General features: G+C 47.8%; 6 protein-coding genes across 6 annotated transcripts; 3 read left to right on the top strand and 3 right to left on the bottom strand.

Annotated features, from left to right (window-relative positions):
• Positions 1-1,926: 1,926 nt before the first annotated feature.
• Positions 1,927-5,397, bottom strand: F4817DRAFT_24362 (DDHD domain-containing protein). Its single transcript, XM_049299071.1, has 2 exons — positions 3,880-5,397; positions 1,927-3,828 (listed from the first exon to the last, which is right to left on the bottom strand). Exons 1-2 carry the CDS (start codon positions 5,064-5,066, stop codon positions 1,962-1,964), a joined length of 3,054 nt encoding a protein of 1,017 aa, XP_049161247.1. The 5' UTR covers positions 5,067-5,397; the 3' UTR covers positions 1,927-1,961.
• A 2,964-nt stretch (positions 5,398-8,361) lies between these two features.
• F4817DRAFT_24174 (uncharacterized protein) lies at positions 8,362-11,141 on the top strand. Its single transcript, XM_049299048.1, has 2 exons — positions 8,362-10,553; positions 10,685-11,141. The coding sequence occupies exons 1-2, from the start codon at positions 8,753-8,755 to the stop codon at positions 11,011-11,013; spliced, it is 2,130 nt and encodes a 709-aa protein (XP_049161246.1). The 5' UTR covers positions 8,362-8,752; the 3' UTR covers positions 11,014-11,141.
• Positions 11,142-12,153: 1,012 nt separating this feature from the next.
• On the bottom strand, positions 12,154-13,923 carry F4817DRAFT_24166 (WD40 repeat-like protein). Its single transcript, XM_049299045.1, has 3 exons — positions 13,749-13,923; positions 12,416-13,655; positions 12,154-12,345 (listed from the first exon to the last, which is right to left on the bottom strand). Exons 1-3 carry the CDS (start codon positions 13,807-13,809, stop codon positions 12,297-12,299), a joined length of 1,350 nt encoding a protein of 449 aa, XP_049161245.1. The 5' UTR covers positions 13,810-13,923; the 3' UTR covers positions 12,154-12,296.
• Positions 13,924-14,784: 861 nt separating this feature from the next.
• On the top strand, positions 14,785-18,299 carry F4817DRAFT_357302 (LCM-domain-containing protein; the record flags this gene model as incomplete). Its single annotated transcript, XM_049305904.1, has 7 exons — positions 14,785-14,868; positions 14,927-15,147; positions 15,199-15,560; positions 15,613-17,348; positions 17,400-17,690; positions 17,744-18,070; positions 18,177-18,299. The coding sequence occupies 7 exons, from the start codon at positions 14,785-14,787 to the stop codon at positions 18,297-18,299; spliced, it is 3,144 nt and encodes a 1,047-aa protein (XP_049161244.1).
• A 349-nt stretch (positions 18,300-18,648) lies between these two features.
• F4817DRAFT_357301 (Clavaminate synthase-like protein) lies at positions 18,649-20,030 on the bottom strand (the record flags this gene model as incomplete). The annotated part of the gene is made up of 5 exons (XM_049305903.1): positions 18,649-18,992; positions 19,065-19,185; positions 19,249-19,668; positions 19,727-19,908; positions 19,958-20,030. The coding sequence occupies 5 exons, from the start codon at positions 20,028-20,030 to the stop codon at positions 18,649-18,651; spliced, it is 1,140 nt and encodes a 379-aa protein (XP_049161243.1).
• A 525-nt stretch (positions 20,031-20,555) lies between these two features.
• Positions 20,556-21,417, top strand: F4817DRAFT_313652 (cytidine deaminase-like protein; the record flags this gene model as incomplete). Its single annotated transcript, XM_049300274.1, has 2 exons — positions 20,556-20,868; positions 20,939-21,417. The coding sequence occupies 2 exons, from the start codon at positions 20,556-20,558 to the stop codon at positions 21,415-21,417; spliced, it is 792 nt and encodes a 263-aa protein (XP_049161242.1).
• Positions 21,418-21,498: the final 81 nt, after the last annotated feature.

Here is a 21,498-nt window from a genome sequence, read left to right as displayed (position 1 = left end):
CGCGGCAGCGCGGGAAGCAAAAGCCTTTCTACGTAATACACCAGCTCGATGCATGAATACTCACCCCGTTGGCATATGTTACATATTTGCCGTCTCATCCTCCGGGATACTCTCTCGAGTCTGCCTTTGTGCGACGAATCCAGACATCCGGTAATTATTCGCCAACATGTGTTGGTTCGTAACCGGACTGGCATTATTATCGTGGCCTTGTGGCACGGTCAGCCCTATTTCATCTATGTAATCACTGATCGTTAGATGGCGAGGGGGCCAGAATATCCGTTGGTGTCAATGGATGTGCCCTGAATACTAACGCATGTAGTGGCACCTATACACAGATGTGGTACAGGCTCGATTAGTATATGTAGGACTTAGATAGGGCCGAAAATTGATTGCATTCGATCGTATTAGTCGATGAACAACGTATGTTCGGAAGGTCGAGGAGAGCAAGTGCTCCAACAGATATCTACATAATCTCGATCCAAGGCAACGCGCAAGGTAACAATTTGCGTTCTCCGGTGTCACTATCTGAGATCAAGCAAGATAGTGTGCCGTCTCAGGAAACGTCTAAGCCTTCATCGATAGATAGCCTTTCATCCCGATAGACCCGGCCCAACAATACGGTCGATTGCCATATTCCTTCATACCAATATCTCTAGAGATACCAAGGGATTCTGTCGGCTGACTTGCTGAACGTGTCTCAAAGTCAGTCACCAAGGTTTACGAGTAGCCACTTCACTTCCCGATAGAGAAGCATGATTGTCGAGCTTAGAACGAATCCCAACAGAATTTCTAGTACATGCCGTACCTCGATATGGATTCTAGTAGCCTAAATCTTCCCTCGATCCATCATGAGGAACCTTAAAACAGGGACGGGCTTGAACTAGCAAAGTAGATCTCTAAAACTAAACTGCAATACCTCTAAGACAATGAATGGAGCTAGATACACAGCATAGAAACAAAGTAGAACTCTAATGTCGTACGCGATACGATAGATGAACCCCTGAGCACAAGGAGGCTATGCCAACACCGCCAGTGGCAATAGGGGGTCTAGGGGTCTATATACATACAGAGCAGATCAACAAAAGGGGCAATAGCACAAGCATATCACTACCATTGTACGACCGGTATATAGATGCCTAGGTAGTTAGTGCGTTGTGATATCTCACAACCAACAGTCTAATCCATACACTCTCTAATACATACTTCACCTCCCACGTCCCCTAATACACTACCTCCGACCTTCCCGCAAGAAGGAGCAAGTAGCTTAGTAACGATCTACACGAGTCAAAAGCAATTGGCCGGTCGAATATTGCGTAAGCCGTCTAGATAGAACGAGTGGTCCCGCTCAGGAGTGTAAAGACGCGTTTATCTCGTTGCTGAAGTAATCTATCACGTATGGCGTCAGTGCGGAATAGCCTACTCTCTAGTAACGCCGACCATCGAGAACTTCGACATCTATTTGTAAGCTGAGCTTCTTACCTGATAGACTTCATAACAGCTTGGTTAGCAATAGCCATTAATACTAAGATTCGAGAGGCCGGTTCGTATCAACCCTCTCCTCTCGTATAGAATAAGGGTAGGTAGAAATACGTTGTAGATATATACTATCACTATAGCACGCAAGTTGCTTTCTCTCGAGACAACCCCTGATTGCTTCGAGACCATTACACGACACCTTCAGTTCTCAGGGGGCTGGGAATATAGATAATTATCAGCGATGGTGAGCAGCGCACATCTTCAAACAATATAATAAGGTAGGATGTAAGATACATTGCTTGCTATACTATAAAGCATTGATTGCTACACTATGTATTACAACTATGACTTTCGTGCAAATTGGTAGGGTATCCGACGTCTGTCTGTCTGTCTCTATGTCATCATCCAGAGTCTAATCCCATAAACACACCGCAACACCAAGCCATAAATACAAATGTAAATCGTAAATAAGACAAATATTTTATTCAGACTGCCGAAGGTATAACCCGTTTCGTAGCCTTAACCGCCCTCATCGCGGGTAGCGTATTCGCCTTTCCAGGGTTCCGCCCGATCTCCATGCATAGCATGCGGATAAGATCGTGGTTTACCCAGTAACTGGTGTGCGCGCTTAGCATGTTCAGATACTGTAGCTCGAGCGGGCCGCCACCTGACCGCAGGAAATAGTCGATCTGACCGTTGTCGTTAAGGAGGAAAGCCTTCTTCTCGGCAATCTCCTCACGTGAGAAATCGTGGACTTCGAGTTCGAGTTGCGAGGGGAGACGCATCGTCGGCGGCCTTGGAACCGGCGCATTTACGCCATTAGCTGCCGTGGAAGACCCAACTCCAGGGACGATACTCATCATCGCATGCCCTACAGAGTGTAGGAAAGACGTCGATGTACTCGGCACATATGCTGTTTTCAAGCTGGCCGCGTACATCGGATCTAAGGTGCCGTTGAGTAGATACGCAACAGCATCTTCCCTGGCCATGATGTTATAGATGTTATCCACGGCGATACATCCGAACAGTCCGGCATCCCCAACGACGTCTTTCGACAAAATATCGTTGGGGTCTGCCCCTGGTTTCCGGCGCCCTTTCCTTGGTAGTAACGCACCCCTTTCTAACAATAGGAAGAAAGCAACAGGACTGCCGAGAAGAAACAAATTCTTGGTGTCAAATTCGAAATGATTTAACTGGAGTGGCGCCGTGAGCTCTAGGACTGGTGGAGTAGTCGGCTGTCTCGACAACACTTCAATGCACATGACGCTGCCGAGCGAATGGCCGATCAGATGAACCCGTCCTTTCTCCGCAAAGCCGGGGTTATTTCGGCACCAGAGTCTGTAAACGCGATTCGCTTCGCTAACCACAGCTGCTACCATCTTGGGTTTATGATGTGACATATAAAAGGGAATATCGAACATGACATCTGATATCATGCTCCGGACGGCAGGAATCGTCTTGGGCTCGATATCCTTTAAAGTGAAGTTGCCAGGTGTATAGTGCTCTTTATCTTCCTCCTTCATTGGCCCGCCATCCTCGAACGATAGGTTTTGCCTCCAATTCACTGGAAGAACCATGATAGAGTTTTGTCCTCGTCTCAATGCTCCCTTTACCGCGTCACTATGAAGTTCGGTATTAACAGCTCGACGAAAGGCAGTTATGGCGTGGGTAAAGTGATAGTTCTCTACTCGCTCTGCCAACTTCTGGCCAATGCCGTGAACGACTAGAACCAGATCTGTGACCTGCGCCCGCTCTTCATCAGCCTTGCAGGCTGGGCAGGCGTCATTCCTATCATTTTCTTGCGAACTATTGAAACCTGATAGGGCTTGTTGATATTGTTGCTCCTGCTTCTTGTGCTTTCTCATCCATGCCTCATAGTTAAAGCCTCTTACTACCGGGATGCCAACGGTAATGCCTCTCATTATCTTTGCTACTGGGCGGCGACCGTAATATGCCGATGGCTTCAGGCTTGGCTTTAGTAAATACGCCGTAGTGTGATCTTTGTATATTACATGATATTGCTCGAACTTCTTGTGGGTTGGAACAGGAGAGGAGTTGTCTTCGTTTGGAGAGGGTATCAGACTACCCTCAGCTGCTGCTTCTCCATGGAAACAACGAGCTGCACAAAATGGATTGCTAGATATGGGTGGCTCCATCAAATCGTCGACCTTTTTAGAAGACTTGCCCAGTGCCTTTGGCCATAAGGGATGCGAGACTTTTTCCTCGCCTAGAGGGCCAACTTCTACGGCACATCTGAGCTCATCGTTCCACGTCTCAGTGTGGGGCTTGAGCTCTCGATATCCAGCTTCTAGCTGATTAGCTACAGTGGGATCAATTGGCCTCATATCATCTCTATTTTAAATTAGTAAATGTTCTTTACCAGGGGGAACATTGATTTAATACCTGTAGAACCAAGTAGCTCGGAGAACGGCAGCAATATCATTAACAGGAGACCAGTATATAGGCTTCATCTGTAACGCAGGGAGAGATACTTCATGTAACCTGGAGACACCAACCGTCACTTCGCGCGAAACCACCTTTGAAGCTTCCACAGGCTTAGGGGAGGGGGAGGGGTTCTCTACCGGCGTAGGACGAGGCGACCTGGCTTCTTCAATCCTCATCTCCTCAACAAGCTTGCTGGGGTGAAAAGTACTCGCCCTCGGAAATGACGCCGGTGGAGAATTAATCGGAGTTTCCGGCGTGCCTACGCGGACAAATGGTCTACCTGAGATACCATCATCCACTAACGAAGACTTCGTAGGGACTGGCACATTGGCGCTTCTGTCGATTGAGGGATACTGAGCTGTCGTTGGGGACTGTGACGTTATGCTTGAAGGCTGGCTATTGGGCCGTTCATTAAGCTGATTTGATCGCATCACAGAGTCGATTGGCGACTGGCTTGAAGGCATGTTGTCAGGCGGCGCACGGCGTTCTGTGACGGAAGCCGTTGAATCGGTATGCAACGTATTCATCTCACTCATAACAGCTTGAGCAACCATATCTCGGTTAAGCTCCTGTTGCCTTCGCCTAGCGACAGCACAGAAGGATATCCGTAGAGCAACACCGACATCAACAAGAAGCTCTTTGCAGCATAAGAGCGCGGCAGTCTCTAGCTCCGGCAGAGCTTCAATTAAAGGCTGGACCTTTTCCCGCGAGGGGCCTTCGCGTGCATGCTTTTCAGCATGTTCCACAGCTAGTTGGCGTACGATACTACGTAGCTTCTCGCTATTTGCTTTAGCAAGTGGAGGGCTAGGAGGTCGGTTCTGCCGGGCATTGGAGTGGTTCTGGCGATAGGCGTCCGAAGCGAGACTCAACCAGGCTTTCTCTATCGCGTTGTTGTCCCCTGGTGAGAATGGACGGAGGCTACTCCTGATAGATTTGGGATCGGCAGCAACAGCAATAGGAGTGGTGGAAAGAGGCTCATCGATGGGAACGGAAGACGCGTAAAAGTAATGGGCGTTTACCGGCGGAATTTCGTCGATGTCGGAGGAACAAGGGGGATGGGATATCGGGGCGAACCGGCATTTCGATCCAAGGTTATGTACTTTCGGAACCTCCCCGAAGTAGTTGTTGATGGTAGTTGAAGGCATTATCGATTCGTATTAAATTTTATCTATCCGGTCTACTTCTCAAGACTTCAAGTCTCAAGCTTCTATCTCCCTCACACCTGCAAATTGAGAAAAACTATCGCGTACAAAGGACTAGCGGGAAACAATTGTATTAACCAAGGTTGTATTAACCAAGGCATGCTTTGAATAATGTAGGTGCCTATGGTTCTATTTTCGGCTGACCGCTTAGTTGGTTGGTTGCTCAGCTGGGAGAGACGGCTACTCGCAGGTAGAAAGAATAAACATCATGGTAAACGAGTGCTGGAAGCCGGAATCAAATAAGACCTTAAGGACTCTCGGAAACAGCTGGAGCTGACTGGAGCTGACGACAGACAAGAATCTGCATAGAACATTGGAATCGAAGGTCGAAGTGAGGTGAAAAGCCCTAAGGTCTAAGGTACCTCGAAGACTCTACTGGCTGAATAGGGTACCAAATGGCCACATGCACATGCATGAGCTTTGTATGCGGCGGTGACGTGGTTGACGTGGATGCTGAAGATAGATTAATGAAATGGAATGGAACGGAATGAAATGATGCAAGGACAGCTGGGACTTGGCTGGGACAGGTACATGTACCTTCTGTACCTTCTGTAGGTACCCTCTGTAAACTGTAGGTACCTGCTGTAGACATCCAGCTAGGTACTTCCTCAGTTAGGTGCTTCACCCCGCTGTGGCTGTCACCCCCCGCAAACCCGAGCCACGCTTCGAATCTCTAGCTCTGCTTAGGTTTCCAAGATCTCATTAGATCTTATTTATTATTCATCGTGGGTTTCGAAGTATGTAATCAAGGCCAGACTGGAAATAACAGTTTAGATAATAATCTTAAAACATCTTTCACTCTTTTCCCTATCTTTTAGATTTGACGTACTATATAATTGAGTGCCTCACCTCCTCTATCTCTAGCCTGCTTCGAATACGTATACGATCCGAACAGCGGCAGGCGGCATTGACAGGCTATCTCGTTGCCTCATAAGAGGTATATAAATAAGCTCCGTGGACGGGCCAAATCCGGACGGACCTCTGCATCGCAGCCGCAAGTTGTCCTTGGCATACATAAATGTATGCATGTCTGTCAAAACTCAGATGTTCTCGCATTTGGTATACGTACGCGCAAGATCTGTCACATATACTGAGTTGCTTTGAAGCTGATAATGGATGATCTGCAAATATAAAGCTAGTCTGACAGAAAGTCAAGATAGAGTTGAGCTTAGGTAGGGAGTGGAGTTTGAAATGCAATTATACTCTTTCGTACGCGCAATGCTAATCAAGTTAATTTGATACACCATTGTCATTAGGCGCCGTTTCACAAGCTAATTCCCGATAAATACCTATGCATACTACATACTACAGTAGCTCGAGTAGTCAGCGCCATCGACATGTTCCAAGATATGTTTGCTCCCTTAGTAAGAGCATCTAGAGATTATGTAGACGCGAGTAGAAGCAAGGGACATGGGCCGAATTGGAGGTTCACCGGATATAATTACCTAGGCACTAATGTACTATATGCATTAATAGTATGCATTAGTGTTGAATTTTGATATACATATTCTTTGGAGTTCTTGACAACGGAGAAGGCGAAGGGTGGTGGCGAGTGTGGTAACGGCCCTGATGTGTATTGCAGAACCAGTACAACCAAGTCATCGATCTTAGTGGTTGCCGTGTTCGAGTCCCTGACGATTGGGTCGAGGTCGATGGAACCCTAGCCGCGAATATGGCAACTCACATTTGCTGATAGGGAATAGTGTACCGCATTGGGGCGGGGTCTCGTTCTCTTCATTCTCCTTCATTGGCCAACGAAAGCCTTCTGTATGTGATGTTGCAGTTTCGACGACGTTGGGATTGCCCCTCGTTTCACTGAACAGACATGCAATTTCGCAGCTCACATACATATGTTTTGGTACTACGCTGCCGTTATATGTACGTCGTCGTGGTCCTATTACTTTTCTCGAAACTCATCATGTCCGTCGAGGCGGCAAGACAACCTATTAAGAAGCGCATACTGTCGTTTCTAGGGGCTTGGAGAGTAACAAGCATCAGCCACATACATTAGGTAGGCTCTAGATACGGGCCGGCCTATGAAATGCTGATACCTGTCTATATACTAGGTATGGTTATCTACCTACATATAGGGAAAGGAAATCCGAAGGGGGCTAATATCGGATTTCTTCTAGAGACAATCTAAAAAGAGATATATCTCTTCTTTGTCGAGTTCACGTAGTGTATGTATCACATTTTCAAACCTTTGTCCACTTTTCTGAGGCCTTCTGGGTCAGGATGTCTGAACGTGATCTGTGAGAACAGGGGTGTATACATATGCAGTTCGCCCCGGCATTGATCAACATTGGGTTCCTCTTTGGAGGGGAAGACCTCGCCTCAAAGGACAGCACTAGACAAGGTAGACGGGGTAGACAGGGTAGTGTAGGCCAAGGCTAATAATATGTATGTTAGGTACTAGGTAATGCCGTCCTGTCTTGGCAACCGTGAGCAAACGAAACGATGTAATTTGTTAATATTCTGTCCTGCTGCACCGGTAGAACTAGAAGAGGTACAATGGATAGAAAACGAATGAATAAATAAGCTAAATGTATATACACAAATTGGAGAGGGGAATCATTGAACGAGTGGGAGGTAGATCTGTTTTATAAAGAAGATTTAAAAGTGGTAGATAGAGAGGTAATAAGGTAAAGGTAGGGGGATAAACTACACCCATGATCCCATCTGATCCAATCTCGCACCATTCACCTATCCATCAATCAAGTCGTCTTATCTACCGCTGGTGCTGCTTCACTCGCTACAAGACTGCACGGCACTGTTATGCACCATCAGGGATGTGCGATAAGGCTGTAACTCCAATCAACGTCTTCAAACGCGTGAAACGACTTTGATTATACCCTACGACCAACCTTTAACCATACCTTGGTCATTATATCTAGTTACATCTACATCTTTTCTCCTCGCGTCGTCAATTTCTACACTTTTAATCCATTCCAATACCCTTTTGGCTCATTCTCCCTTTTTCTACCTAGATCCTCACTTCTATTAAGTGGCTTCTAGGTACCGGTATGTAAGTATTATTATGTCCCCTCATCCTCCCCCCCCCTCGTCTCATTCTTCCTGTTCCCGTTGCTATGCTATTTCCCATCTCCCCTCTCTTTCTTCCCCCTCTTATTATTGTTAAACAATAGTGATACCTGGGAACACACGACAATATCAGCCCATTCAACACCAATGAAAGGAATTATACACACATACCCAACTTTTAAAACACATATTTTATTATTTTATACACTGCAATAAAGTACGACTTATACGCAAGCTGCTAACGTACTTCAGTCAACATACAGTTTGCAGTTTAACTTTGGACTTACAGAGACCCGTCCGTATTAGCTGCTCATCGTAACATCGTACCCATCGCCAATTAATATCCGACTCCCATCATCAACTTTAAATCCCCCCCGCCATCTACCTCATCCTCCCCCTCCAAGTCCATCTCACCCCCCGTCTCCTCCCCCGCAATTACTTGCACCTTGGTACACCACTGGACCCCCGGTGCTCGAGCGTTAGGGGTAGTGTATCTGGTTCTGATATGAGGCAAGCGGCCACCACCGAGACTTATCATCTTACATCGTAAACAACATAGAAAAAAAAAACAAAAATCAGGCATTACTATGAGTCGGACAATGACGACTGTCGCTCTCCCCAGACCAATTCCTCCACATCGCTCTTCATCTGGCATCGTTACCTTATCTGCCCCAATAGCGCTCGAAGCTATCAATGCCCAACAGGTTTCTAGCGCAGCGCCCGCGCCCATCCCTAACAAACACATACCAGTTTGTCCTACCGGCCCAGCACCCGCCCGTGAGCCTAACACGCCACCGCCGTCACCAGGCCGCGAGACTGAACGACATAATGAACGGCGCCGCTCATCTTTACTGTATCCACCTGACAAGTTCGAACGACTGGAATCGGGTTCGCTATGCCTCTACAAGATCCGCCCTGCTGACGTAGCAGCCGCCGTAGACTATCTCTCCAGACAACCTCTACCAGATCCCGCTCTAGTCTTCCCTTGGTTTCATGGATTGCATCCGAGCAATCATATCCAACAGACGTTTTTTGCATCGAGGAGCAAGACTGTGCGGCAGATACCTAATTGTTTACGTGGGATCACATTGGTGAAAGCTGATGGTGATCTCTCCACTGCACGCCTAAAAGGGGCACTTGCACCTAACGAATTTATGCAATCGGGCTCCGATGGAGAGTTCGTCGAAGTTGACCCCAGAGAGGGGTTCTCCGTTCGCAACTTTCAGATCCAGGCTGCTAAGACGGCCGTAACGTCTGATATCATAGTATATGGTGAGGATGCTGGTCTAGTCCGTAAGTGGGCGTGGGAAATCGCGTCGGCGCAAGCTAAATGGCGGAAGAAACACGAGTCCATCCCGAAATATAACACATTTATTTGTGTTAGTCCGTTCAGAGAATTTGAAAACAAGCATAGCGAGATCGTTACCGTTAATTCGGAGGGTCTCTTAACAGGTGCTGTGGTTGACTTCTTCCACCAAGAGCGGCTGGAGATGTACTCGATGACGAAAGCAACCGAGATATCGCGTAATGTGTGGATGGGCCCAACACCCGAGCCCTCAAGTGAAGAGGAACAGTCTTATGATATCCTCATCGAATGCAGTGATCTCGGTCGACTAAACCCTGGTGCGCTGCAAGCAATCGCCGAGGGCACCAACGAGGAGGTAAAACAGCCTTTCCTCGACTTCCCTTCATCCGGAAGTATTCTCCCGCCGACATGGTCCCACGCTGAAGCCGATGGTATCTTGGATACGTGCAAATGGCTCTGGCACCTCTCCCACGGAACTTTACCTTTGAAGTCGGATCCTGATGTAGACGGTGATTCGAACATGTCTGACGCATCCTCTGTGACCGAGGTCGAGATGCGTCCCTCGCGGAGAATCCTAATACATTGTGCTGATGGGTATACCGAGTCTACCATGCTCGGGATCGCATACTTCAGCTACAGCACCGGCCGACCGGTCCACGAAGCCTGGATGGACCTGCACACAAAGATGAAGCGAAACTTCTTCGCCTATCCGACCGACGTGTCCCTCCTAACCACGATCGCGCACCGTCTTCTCCACGAATCCCCCATCTGCAGTGAAAAGAGCCTGCTGGAAATTACGAACCTCGTGCGCAACGAGCCTAAGTGGCTCGCCTCCCTCGACGGCTCGTTCCCCAGCCGCATCCTCGACTACATGTACCTGGGCAACCTCGGACACGCCAACAACCCGGACCTACTGAAAGCCATGGGCATCAACCAGATCCTCAGCGTAGGCGAGACGGCCATGTGGCGGGACGGCGAGCTCGAGTCCTGGGGCGCGGATAACGTGCTCGCAGTCGAGAAGGTTCAGGACAACGGCATCGACCCTCTAACCAAGGAATTCGAGAAGTGCTTGGAATTCATCGGTACGTTGCTTATCCACTTTCCCTTGGCCCTAGCGTATTATATAGCTCGTCCTTATTACCTATTATTCTTAATTTTCACGTTATTATCTAAGACTCCCCCGTCTAAGACCCGCTCGCTAACCGCAAAACAGAACGCGGCCGACGGAACGGTACCGCCACCCTGGTCCACTGCCGCGTCGGCGTTTCCCGCAGCGCGACCATCTGCATCGCAGAGGTGATGCGATCCCTTAACCTCTCATTCCCGCGGGCGTACTGCTTTGTGCGTGCTCGGCGGCTCAATGTTATCATTCAGCCTCATCTAAGATTCGTGTACGAGCTGCTTAAGTGGGAGGAGATGCTGCAGCTCAGACGTCAATGGGCTGAAAATGTCCATGATGCTGGGCGAGGCATCCGAAGGGAACTCGAGTGGGGCGAGATCGCGCGGGAGATCGCGTCGATGAATCGCCCTTATGCGAGATAAGAGGTTTAGAGCCGGCTCTGATCGAAATATTGTATTTCGAAGCATTGAGGGTACAGTCAATGACTCGAAACTCGCATAAGCTTTGCACTGAGAGCAGAGTCGTTGGATTCTGGGCCGCCGTGCTGAATCCTAGGGTGGCTCGCATCGAGGATCAGCTCTAATCGTGATTTGCGGCAAAACCACGACTAAGAGCAACGGAAGAGTCGAGCGTGATGATGAGTTTGACTCATTACCACCGTCTGTGCCCACGCCCGACTAATTAGACTCTCGAAGGGTACAGCAGTACCCATACATTTCTATTTCTTGGCTTACGATTGTGCTTCGTTTCGGAGTTGGCGGACCAGGCGGAAGCACCACATGATTTTCACTTCTAACGACGGCATGACACGACCATTTTTGCATTTTTTCAAATACCGAGAAAGGGGGAGAACATGGGGGGCTGAAAACCAGGGGGGCATCACACATACCTTCCCCGGGCCCTGTTGCATCATCAGTTCCATCTACTGGCGCCGCGGCGTCGTGGGTTTTGAAGAGACAGTTTTTCATTTCGATCATTCACGGATGAAGGGACGGGTTGGATTAGGGGTGAAGCATTAACTTACGTTTGAATCGTTTATTGTAGCACTGTTGTAGTAAGTAGTACGTACGTACGTACGTACGTACATGTATGTGAAGGATGGATGGATTGGACTGGACTGGAGGGAACTTCAAAGGGTTTAGGGATTACGGAACTGGATATCTATCATCTTCAAATAATAAGACTGTCAAGGGGATTAGGACTGAGCCACAGTGGACAACTACCACTCCAGACTAGTCCCGCTTCAATTGCTGACGTGTGCGTTCAAGAAATTGCCGCTATTAATAACATTTTGTTCTCTTCGACGGTGAATATTAGTAATCTGTATTGGGAAGTAGATGATGATACTCGGTAACTTCGTAACTATGAACCCAGGCCGCTTGGACGCCAGACGCTTAATGCAAAAACACGACGCTCCCATTCACGCAAAATACAAATCCTCCTTCTCTGGGGTATGATCGCTCTCAGATGGTAGGGCTTTCGCGGTGCAGCAGAGATGAGCCGTAGAATTAAGAAAAGGAGGGAGAACAAAACACCATACTCCCGACTACATAACCTAACCGTTAACGCCGTCCGAATGCTAATTCCCTTTTGTGACGTGCTGCCAATTGTCACCCCCGAGTTCCCCATCATCATCGTCATCTTCCTCCTCTCCTACCTTTATCTCTTCTTTGATTCTGCTATTGCTCGTGCCGGCATGACTGCTCTACGGTCCATAATTAGAGGCATCGAGCTTATCGTCGCTATCGAGGACACTAGAGGGATAATGGTTAGTTGGGCTAGGACTCGAACAAAGAAGAGAGACAAGAAGGCGGTAGCACGAACGAGAACTGTTTCACAAGGTAGCCCTCTCCACCCTGATCCATATCGATGTTGAAGACGTAAAAACCACCGTCGTTGGTAACAACCATAACTTGTGGGCTGCTACTACTCATCGCCACTACGCTGCGTAGTTGTTGATTGCCCGCTCCGCCGGGGCGTGGTGCCGTAGACGTGCTCTTTGGTATCTTGATGTACGCGAAATCGCGCAGCGGCTCCCACATCTCCGTCACAGTCTGTGGTAGATAATTTCCGACGACACCAGCTACGCTGCGACCCATGATCTGCGACGACCGGCGCAGCATGCTGCTAAATGACCCGCTTTGCCTCCTATTCGCCACGGGTCTATTCGCCGTCGACGTTGGAACGTCAGCCGCCTCGCTACGTGGAGAGCCCTGCGCGCTATTAGACGAGTCGTTACCGCTATCATAGCTACGACTACGAGACCAACGATCTTTCCGAGGAGATGTGGGGGTCTGCGCCTCAGGGTTGTTACCGTTGGGCCCTGGCTGCTGGAGTCGGAATATGTGTACGGTATCTGAAGTAGAAGATACACAGAGAAGCGAGCTCGCCATATTGAAGGACATGCTATAGATCGTGCTGGGATATGTTCCACGTCGGAATTGGAAAAGCTTCTCCCCACGGGGCACCGAAAATACTCTGATGATTGTCCCCGTCTCACTAGCTGTTGCTAGCAAGGTCCCTTCGCTGTTGAGCGCAATGCAGGATAGGGGAGAGCGATGTGCCTCGACTACGTTAACGGCCCGCATAGTCAATGTATCGTATATAAGGACGTCTCCAGACGTTACGGGAGCGTAGAGCGAAGCTGGCGGCGCATGCGAAGGTCGCTTATCTTGTGTATCTTCGCGGGGTTTCGGCAAAGGGTAAGCGAGGTACGAATGTTCGTGGGAAGGCGACAATGCGCAGACAGCGGCAGGATTCGGGGAGGTCGCGATATTAGTGAGGAGTGACATAGTAGTTATATCATAGAGGTAGATCTCATCCTCGAGCACAACAGCTAATCGCTTGCGATTTAGGCGGACGGCAAGGATTGCAGATGGGAAGGTAAGTTCGCATATAACGGAGGCACGCTTCGTATTCTGGACTATAAGATGGCGGGGGGAGAGGACAAAAGCGACGAGCGAAGTTGAAAAAAGCATCTCGACAATAGCGATATTGCCATCATCGCTACTGAAGATCTTGGAGAACGGTTCGGTGTGGTAGATGCGAAATCCCCTCGAGGTACCTATAGTTATTGAGTTATTAGCTTCTTAAGGACTTATTACCCCTACGATATACTACTAGGAGAGAGACAGGGTTAAGACAAGAATCGACATACCGACAGCTAGGCAGCTGTGATCTTGGTTGAAGGTGACGAAATTGAGAGCTGGGTTCGACATGGCTGAAGTAAGACGGGCGATTCGGGACTGGGAATAGGAATAACTATTGCAGCTCAATATTAAATAGTTGGGTGTATGATGTACTTGATTATGACGTTCCAAAGTTATAATATGGTGAATATGAAGCTTTGCCTGTAAGTCCGATTCCAATCTAAAGGCGGTCTCTGCATCAAAGCCGTCTCAATTCGAGTATATCCTTCCCCGTCATGACAAAGGGAAATCAACAAGTTAGGCTACAGTAACAGCTTCATTCGTCAGGACAGTGTAAGGGGAAGAGCTGAGAAGTCGGGCTGCTGGGTAAGCTGGGTAAGCTGTGTTGTAACTACCTAAGCTTCCTAGATTCGTCAATACTCGGGGAAAGCTGGAGATGCTAAAAATCCGAGGAGGTTGGAATTTGGATTTTGGGTGGGGGAGAAAGGCTGAAATCATCAATCAGATGCTATTGTCAGGCGGGGAACCATATAGGTAGCACGCTATTGCGCTGTAGCTGTGGAGCTTTAGGTCTTTTAGACTCGTGCCCACTGCCTGATAAACCCATGTGCTGATCACTACCGCATGCTAAGTCACGTACCTAGGTACCTACCTAGGTACATTTTATAGTGCTTGCCCTTGTCCAGCTTAGGTGCGTCGTCACTGCTCGAACAAGACGAGTCTGAACTACAACGGATTTGAGGGTTAAAAAGTTAGCACAATTTTCATCTTTGAATTAGGTAATGCGACAATTCTTATTAACTAACCTAGATATTTTAAAAAGATATCCTTGTAAAAATGAGCCTCAAATTTAAGAATAGCATATTAAATACACGTAAAGGGAAAAAGACATCTCGGCCTTATCCGAAGATAGATTAACTACAGGCAAAATTGATAAGATTTGCTTGCTCACTTGATCATCTTACTCTCAACCAACCTATCATCACTCCCACTCACAAAATCATACCTACATGATTACTCTCTCACGTGCTTCCTTTAATTAGGATGGCTACTACCGCCAAAGTCAAGGGCCAGCAAGGCCCGGGCCGTTCAACAAAGCAACGAGCCCTAGACGATTTAGTTATGGCTGTGCGTCTTGTTTCTATCATCCATACACACATTTTAATTTTCTAATCTGCCCCTCAAGACAAACAGCAGTAGTATCGTATCTAAACGGAGCGTAGAACGCATCTATTATCCAAACGAGCCTCACTTCTTTCGTTTCTTTGTAAAGAAGTTCCAGCGGCGAGCTCCGTTGATCAATCGAGGCTATCATATTCGACTACATGTTATTGACGTTGCTGTTCGTCGATTCCTTGAAAGGCCTTCAGAGAAGAAGAAGGTAGTCATAAATCTAGGCTGTGGAAGGTAAGCTTCCATCTCGCTGTTATATTCGATGTAGTCTCTAATCTTTAATAGTGACGTGCTCCCATGGCAGTGTATGACCAGATACCCTGACAAATGCCAAAATGCCAAATTTGTGGACATTGATTTTCCCGACTTGATAGAAAAGAAATGCCGGATCGTCCAGGATACTCCTGAGCTCAGGTCTCCGTTAACCGGGCTGAGAACGAATGTAGGAAACCATATAGTGCTACAGAGCGATCAATATGTCGAGATCGGCTGCGACCTGCGCAACATCTCTGATATAGAACGGGCGCTTTCAACTGTTGTTGATATAGCTCACTGCGAGTTCATGTTTGTGGCAGAGGTCTCCATTACATATATGGAGACTGAATGCGCAAATTCAGTCATTCAATGGGCTAGCACTCTTGGACAAGGTAGGTTATCCTGATATATCAATTAATACTACTAGGGACTGATAAAGATTAGCCGAATTCTGTCTACTCGAGCAAATTATTCCAGATGGTGAAGATCATCCGTTTGCAAAGACGATGCTGGCGCATTTTGAGAAGTTGAAAACTCCTCTAAAATCTGTTTTCACCTACCCGGATATCAATACCCAGCGGGATCGGTTCGTCAAAAGGGGCTGGCTACAGGTCGACGTTAACACTCTTTGGCAAATATGGGCCGATGACCAGTGGCTTTCGGCAGATGAGAGGAGAAAGCTCGACGCGATTGAGCCCTTTGACGAATGGGAAGAATTTGCAATTTTCGCTGCCCATTACTGCGTGGTTATCGCCAAGACAAACCCGGTAACAACTCAAGCGGCTACCAGCATCTCCAGGGATCTTAAGAGACTCGAGGCCCCTGTATTGTCCCTGGATGCCGACTTCAGAGAATATTCTGGTACTCGCGGGCAACGCCGATTTGGCGCTGCGATGAAGTTAAAGAACCACCTAGGAGAAGAGTTCTTGTCTAACACGTTCGGACTTGGTACAAATAGTCGATTAAGGTCATATGACCTCTATGTTAGCGAGTCAACTCTACAAGATGTTAATACGCATCATACTGGCCCAAGTAGTCGCATGTGCCACACTATTACGAACTTGGGCGAGTATGGAAACCTCTTGGTGGGAGGCAGAACTTCTCCGTCAAGCGCTCTGCGAGATTGTTGGCTCCTCCATAAAGGGAGCAATAAATGGCAACGGGTGGATGATCTCCCAGTGCCATTATGTCGACATGGAATAGTAAGACTCGGTAATTCGGACCTCGCTCTTTTAGTCGGAGGTAAATCTGACGCATCAACCATTTTCAATGGGTGCCTCCTCTATCGGCCAGGCTTGGGCTGGATTGAGTGCGAGATTCAGGGGTCAGAATATGAGCCAGTCTTTGGCAGCCTGTTAGCTAGTCTTGGAGGACCGACCCATTCAACAGCAAACAATGGTATCCAATTTGATGGTATGATGGCAGGTGGTATCTCTCGGGATGGCGTTATCGCTAAGCAGATTTTGCGATGGGCTTTGGTGCTCTCAGGAAATGGTAAACCTACTATTTCATTTACAGCTTTATCGACTTCAAATCCCCCTAATTCGTCGACACGGGAGATGCACAAAGTCAACTATTCCGACGACCTAATCAACCGCTACGGTGCCTCTGGCTTCATCTCTCCGGAAGGATATCTGACTATAATTGGGGGCATTCTCGCAAACGACATAGTCACGCGAGATCTTGATGTCCTGATTATAGACATCTCTAGTCTACATTATAAAATTGTCTCCTCTTGCCAGATCGCAATCACTCCTAGGCCATTGCTTATAGGGGTTTCAATCGAGCAAGCCAACGATGGTCAATTGGTTGTAATGGGTGGAGGTGCTACATGTTTCTCCATGGGAACATTTTGGAATCCGGGTTGTTATACATTAAGGCACACCCCTAAGGCTTTTACTACCGGGGTACCAGCACCACACAACAACAGGGGAATATGGAAACACTCAAGAATTGTCGAACTTACGGAAGAGATAGAACGGCATCATGCCTCGACTTCTTCGGATAGGAAGGCAGTGGAGAAGGTTGACATACCTAGGCTTCAGATCAATACAGCAGACGAATTTTCAGCAGTGTTAAAGGCTGGAAAACCTGTGGTTTTCGAGGCAAGCCAATTAGGAAACTGTATCCAGACCTGGACGTCAGACTATATCGTAAAGCAACTTAGTCCTGATAGAGAGGTAATGATTATCCCAAGTTCCATATACGATCCGACCTAATCACGTCACTAGGTGGTTGTTCATGAAGCCGATAGCCAGAAGATGGATTTTAATAGCAAGAACTTTGCATATGTCACGAAGAAATTTGGAGACATCATGCAAGGAATCTCAGATGGCCAAAAGCTATATCTGCGTGCCCTTTCAGGGGACCACCCATCTGATCAGCCGGCTAATATCAAAGTCGACTTCCCGCAACTGGCCGAGGATTTCCGACTTCCCGATGCGCTCTCGTTTGTAAAGCAGAACGAATTCAGTTCCGTGTTGCGGATCACTGGGCCAGTTAATATGTGGCTTCATTACGACGTAAGCGGAATCACGAGTCTGGCTTTTAGTATAACTGGCTGACATTATACCAGGTCATGGCAAACGTATATTGCCAAATAGTGGGCTCTAAAAGATTCATCTTATTCCCGCCGACAGATGTTACCAAGCTTTCATTTGCCCCGGGTTCATCCAGCTCGAGTATTGACGTATTTTCCGAACTTGAATCGCTTTCTCTTGCCGAAACACATCCTCACGAGGCTATGTTGAAACCTGGCGATATACTGTTCCTACCTCCTCTTTGGCTGCATACTGCAACTCCATTGAGTAACTTAGGGGTCGCTGTTAACGTCTTCTTCCGCAACCTTGAAAATGGTTACTCAAGTGGAAGGGATGTGTACGGAAACCGGGACCTTGCGGCTGTAAGTTCTCAATTTTTGTCTGCTGACACTGTTGTTCACTTCCAATTGTTTCGCTCGAATTTCATCTCAGCTTACATACAATCATCGCTAACTGTAGATGTCATAGTATGAAAAGGGTCGTCAAGATATTACACGTATCGCAAACAGCTTCAGTAAGTTACCGCCTGATATGCGAGATTTTTACATCAAGCGTTTGGCAGACGAACTTTCCCAGAAAGCACTCGACTGAGAAACCGGCCAATTTCGTTATTGGTTTTATGCCCATAACTCACCTAATCGGCTCCAGAGGGAGGTCGAAAGACTTCTAACCCAAGTTACTCGGCGGTAGGTATAAAAAAAGAAATGAAGGTGACAAATTCGAGCACCGTGATACTCGGAAGGTTAGTAGCATAGGTTGAGCAATCATCTCAAACGAAACAGCGCTATTAAATCTAACGGCGAGTCATCGTATATGAAATAGATACACAGGTACCTAGGTAGATATAGGATATCTTGACGCCAGTCTTGCTACTATAAAATTTTGCGGCTCCCAGATGAAATATTCAAGCGAGTCGCTGCCAATGTCTGAGCATTAAACCTCAAGTCCGGACCGGGATCGGTATTGGGCCCACCGGACCAGCCGATGAGGCGATATTGGCTTGGTGCATAGTTCGTGGACCGAACCAGTCAGGATAGTCGATAGCCGTGTGAAACATCTGGTAGTTCGCCCACATGACAATATCCCCTTCTTCTAAACTCGGGATCAATATATACTCCGGTTTCAATACTCTTTCTTGGATAGTCTTTAGTAGCTTCCTGATTTCTACGAGATCTTCGATTGTCCTGGGTTCTTCTGTCGGGGACGAGCGAATGAAGAGCTTTCTTGCGCAAATTCCGTGGACTTGGAAGGCTTTCTCGCCTGTTACGGGGTTGACCCAAACCACTATAACGAGAATTAATAATTAATTACTTTCTAAGTAGGGAGTTTGGGTTTAGACATATTCTTGATACGTACTGGGATAGGTTTTTACATCCTTCGGGTCGAAGTCACCTAGATCCTCGAGCTGCTTCTCTTTACCCTGGCTGACAAGTCCAAGACCATTGGAATTCCCCTTACAATCGCCTATCCACATATACTATTTTATTTTCAATAATTACTAGCCGTCCAAGTATTCATAACTATAGAATAATACACTTACCGGATGAGGTGCATATTCGACCCAGCTGTGATCTGCCATCTTCTTCTCATCCTCCGTCATCATCTCGTACATCTGAACGTTACTAATAAACGCAGTGAGCCCGGGCTCTGCCTTCATGCTGAGGCCGGACCCGTCATCCCATCGGACGTTGACTTGGGGCTTAATAGGCCGCTTCACACAGCGCAGAGTCGTAAACCACGCCGGATCCCTTCCGTAGAGCGGCGCGTCCATATGCCATCGTTGGAACCGGGTATTCCCCTTCGCGAACTCGTCTTGTGGAAGCTCCTTGTCATGCCAGTCGTGAGAGAGCGGTTTAGTAATGTTCTTGTTCTTGATGCCGTAGTGGTCTTCGCCTTGGAAGCCCTTCCCGATTAGACGGACGTTCTCGGCGCCCGGTATACCTACTACTTCGCGATATTTCTTATCTCATTTTTAGGATTTGTTCTACCCGTATCAGGAAATACCCTAAATCACTTACAGAAAGCAAGCCTCCTTTGCTGTTGAAAGTCTTCAAATCACCGTGAGAGTGGATCTGTGGCGCATCTGGATCGAATCGCGTTACGAGCTCCCATTGTTTTATCGGGGCGAGGTCTTTTTGCCCCTTGACCACGATGACTTTATGCGTCCAGATGGCATCTGCCAGGTGGCGGACGTCGATATCTGACTATGTTAAATGCCCGGCTCATAACTTGGTAGGAGTAGCGCGTACCATTTATATCATTCAGGTCTATATCACTGACGATTGCACCATAGTCATGTTTATCGTTGGAAGATTTCTTCATCGTCGTGATCGTGAAGGTCGCCTCTGAAATAGTAGCGCTTGGTGACATTATGAAGCCTTTTCAGTTTTATATACTAGTTTAATTATTTTATATTATGGTAAAGCTATTGTCCTAAGAAGCATAATCACCCAGGGAGAAGATAATGATTAATATAGTCTATCATCGGCGTTGATACGCTCTATCACCAACATGCATGGGGCTATCTATCGGAAATGGCCGGTGATACGAGTCACCGCATACGGTATCAAGAGACGGGCCGGGGGTCTCCAACGAAGGTCAAAGTGTAATAGCTCATGACAGGGAACAATAGCGATATCTTCCCTTCTTTGGTATACCGTCATTGCCAGGATATAGATAGTTCGTAACTCAATGACTAGGTGTAAATTATGTTCATGACACACATACCTACCTAGGTACATACCTACACGCATACGCAAATATATAAACACCCATGGCTCTTCTAGATACCAATAGACTAGGCAAATTCCAACCTCTATTAGCAACGCTGTTCAACAATAAGATACAATGCGGCTACTATCTATCATCCAAGCTACATTCGTCTACCCTGGTTTCCTAAGGCTCTGCCTAGGGCATAATCACTTCTACCCGCGAGCAGACCACGAGCAGACACTCATTAGCGAACCAACAGCTACCAATGGCATCCCCTTCAGCACGAGGGTCTACTGGATGCGCCAAGCCAACCTCGCTCTCGGCCACCCTTGTCCCAAAGCTCCGTTCGGAACCGTGATTGTGAACCACACGGCTAATTCGGGACTCGGGGAGCTCGTCTGCACAGGCGCCAACAGTAGGAGCGCAACTGGAAACCCAACGCTTCATGGTACGTATATAAGAATTATATATATATATATTATTTCTTGGCGTAACAAGGCTCACAATTAGAACTACAGGAGAAATTGCAGCTATCAACAACTGCACCCAAATCCTAACAGACCCCTCGGGGCCATACAAACTATCACCCAAAGAGGCACTCGCCGCCTTCGCAGACTTATCGCTATACACCAACGCCGAGAGCTGCCCGATGTGCGCGTCTGCGGTGCGGTTCGCTGGGTTCAAGGAGTACGTGTACGGCACGTCGATCGACACGCTTGTGGAGCGTGGTTGGGACCAGATCCAGATCCCGTCCGCGGAGGTGTTCCGGCGATCGTCGGGGCTACCGAGTTCAAGTACTCTGATTGCTGATGTCCTGACGAACGAGACGGATCCGCTGTTCGCGTGGCAGAATGACCCTCAGTATCCGTGCCCCCGGGGATGCTCGCGGGTGGGAGGACGTTGTGAGGCGGACGCCGCGAAGCAGAGTGCTATAGTGGTTAGATTTCATCGTGGTTCTATATTGGCTGTGGTAGGGGGGTCTGGGTATTTGGCGTAATTTAATTACTGCTGAATTGGTACTATTAGGAGGACGGGAGACAACTTTAGGAGTCCGTTACTACAGACACGAACCCGAAAC

This window comes from Daldinia loculata (genome assembly GCF_022478755.1).
Source record: "Daldinia loculata strain CBS 113971 unplaced genomic scaffold F4817scaffold_11, whole genome shotgun sequence".
NCBI lineage: Eukaryota > Fungi > Ascomycota > Sordariomycetes > Xylariales > Hypoxylaceae > Daldinia > Daldinia loculata.
The sequence above is the reverse complement of the archived record's forward strand: the minus strand, read 5'-3'. Positions and strand labels throughout refer to the sequence as shown.